Source organism: Alosa sapidissima, chromosome 15 (genome assembly GCF_018492685.1).
Source record: "Alosa sapidissima isolate fAloSap1 chromosome 15, fAloSap1.pri, whole genome shotgun sequence".
In the NCBI taxonomy this organism is placed as follows: Eukaryota; Metazoa; Chordata; class Actinopteri; order Clupeiformes; family Clupeidae; genus Alosa; species Alosa sapidissima.
The window spans coordinates 11,591,850-11,594,349 of NC_055971.1; the positions used below are offsets into that span (position 1 = coordinate 11,591,850).

The following is a 2,500-nucleotide window of genomic DNA, read 5'->3' on the forward strand; positions in this document are numbered from 1 at the left end:
GTGTGTGTGTGGGTCTGTGTGTGTGTGGGACTGTGTGTGTGTGTGTGTGGGACTGTGTGTGTGTGTGTGTGTGTGTGTGTGTGTACTATATGTTCACCAGTGTATGTGCATGATCTTACGTGTGTATGTGTATATATACCTAAATGCATACATATATGTATATATATATATATATAGAGAGAGAGAGAGAGAGAGAGAGATGTGTGTGTGTGTGTGTGTGTGTGTGTGTGTGTGTGTGTGTGTGTGTGTGTGTGTGTGTGTGTGTGTGTGTGTGTGTGTGTGTGTGTAAATAAGATTTCCTTAGCAGTCTTTCATCTGAAGTGGAATTCTAATGGCATTGATTTCTCAGTCACACGCTTGGCCCAGTATTGATCTGCCTTTGTGTTATTATGTATAACACTTCCCTTGCTTCCTCTCTCTCTCTCCCTCCATGTCTGCCTCTTCTCTTTCTCTCTGTCTGTCTCTTCTCTCTCTTCTCTCCCTCTCTCTGTCTCTCTTCCTCTCTCTCTCTCCCTCTGTCTGTCTCTTCTCTTTCTCTATCCCTTGTCTTCCATGCTGGCCAGATCACTTCCTCCATAGCTGGGTATGTTAGCTTGGATGAAGGCATGTGCTTGTTTGAGAGAGAGAGAGAGAGAGAGAGAGTGTGTGTGTGTGTGTGTGTGTGTGTGTGTGTGTGTGTGTGTGTGTGTGTGTGTGTGTGCAAACAATGCGTGGTGTGTGCGTGTGCTCTCACCTGACAGGTTGCCGTTCTCGTGCTTCTTGAGGTGCCGGTCCAGGTTTGTCTGCTGGCCGAAGCAGCGGTCACACAGGTGGCACTTAAAGGGCTTTTCCTTGTTGTGGATGTTCCTGATGTGGCGCTGCAGGTTGGACGAGATGCTGAACGAGCGATCACAGTACTTACACCTGAGAGAGAGAGAGAGAGAGAGAGAGAGAGAGAGAGAGCAGGAGAGGAGAGAAAAAGGGGGAGAGCAAGATAGATTAATCTTAATGATTAATCAACACCTTTCTTAAACCATCATATGGATGTATACCATATTAAAAAAACACCAAGAACATATCACCAGGTAGACAACAGACTACTGTCATTATCAACTGACCACAGACGGCAAGAAGGAGAGGGAGAAAAAGAGAGAGAAAAGGGAATAGGGGAGGAAGGGAGAAAAAAGAGGAGGGGGGGTTGATCAGGGGGATGGAGAGACATAGAGAGACGGAGAAGAGAAGTGATAATGGGGCTTCATTAATTCACTTGAGGAAGTTGACAACATAATGAGACTTAAGACAAGGACACACTTTCAAGTTAATCCACTACTTCTTACACGTTCTGTGTGTGTGTTTGTTTCTATATTTCTCTCTCTCTGTCTCTCTCCCTCTCTCACACACACACATACACATACACACACACACATACACACACAAACACACACACACACTTAAATGATTGAGTAGGTCTAGGTACGATTTCCCTCTCATGTGTAGCCAAGTCAGTGAAAACCTATTTTTCACACACACATACACACATATACACACATATACAAACACACACGCACACACACACACAGCTGGGAGGGCGGGAAACTTCGGCGGCTCAAATCCTTTGCACATCAGACTCATTTTTCACCCTCTCCATCTCCATCTCCATCTCCTCTCCTCCTCTCCTCCTTTCCTCCTCTCCTCCTGTCTTCCTTCCCCCTCCTTTCTCTCTCTCTACCCTTCGGTCATGGAGTGGAGAGCTTCCATCTATCATGGGCTGGGTTATTTAGCAGCATGATAATTGTTCCAGGCTCTTTTTTTCTTTCTTTCTGTGCAGCACAAGAAAAGCGCACACCAGGCCCAGAAAATGCCCAGGAATGCACTCCGCAAACATACACACTCAGACATACATGATAGCTCTGTCTGGAGGAAACAAAGCATGTGTGTGTGTGTGTGTGTGTATGTGTGTGTGTGTGTGTGTGTGTGTGTGTGTGTGTGTGTGTGTGTGTGTGTGTGTGTGTGTGTGTGTGTGTTTCCTTCCTGAGTTCAATAGATTTGCGCAGGTCTGTGTGTATGTGTGTGTGTGTGTGTGTGTGTGTGTGTGTGTGTGTGTGTGTGTGTGTGTGTGTTTGTGTGTGTGTGTGTGTGTGTTCCTTTGTGATTGTGTGTGTATGCATCTAATACTTGTGCACGTGAGTATGCACAAGTGTGAGTTATCAGAGCCATTGTGTAATTATCATTATTCTTGGCTATTTCGGTTGATGTCTCTTCCCATCATTATGTCATTATCCTACTTGACCGAGTGTCTCATAGATGTCCTGTGTCCTGTGTCTGCCCTCTGCATCATTACAGTAAACAACCACAGTCATCTAGACTTCATCATCATCATCACCGTCGCCTTCATCCTCATCATCATCATCATCATCATCATCATCATCAATCTAAGCATTTACTGACCGTAAAGTCTACTGGAGTGAGAAATCAAAACTCACTCATGATGTGTGTATACGGCACCCATAAGCATGTTATG

The 2,500-nt window shown here is 45.2% G+C and overlaps 1 protein-coding gene across 1 annotated transcript in view; it reads right to left on the reverse strand.

The window, feature by feature from the left end:
• The window catches only part of mecom (MDS1 and EVI1 complex locus), a 165,486-nt gene that overhangs the window by 7,715 nt on the left and 155,271 nt on the right, over positions 1–2,500 (reverse strand). Inside the window, 1 exon segment of the mRNA XM_042064056.1 lies at positions 734–903. Within this exon segment, the coding sequence (XP_041919990.1) occupies positions 734–903 (170 nt within the window).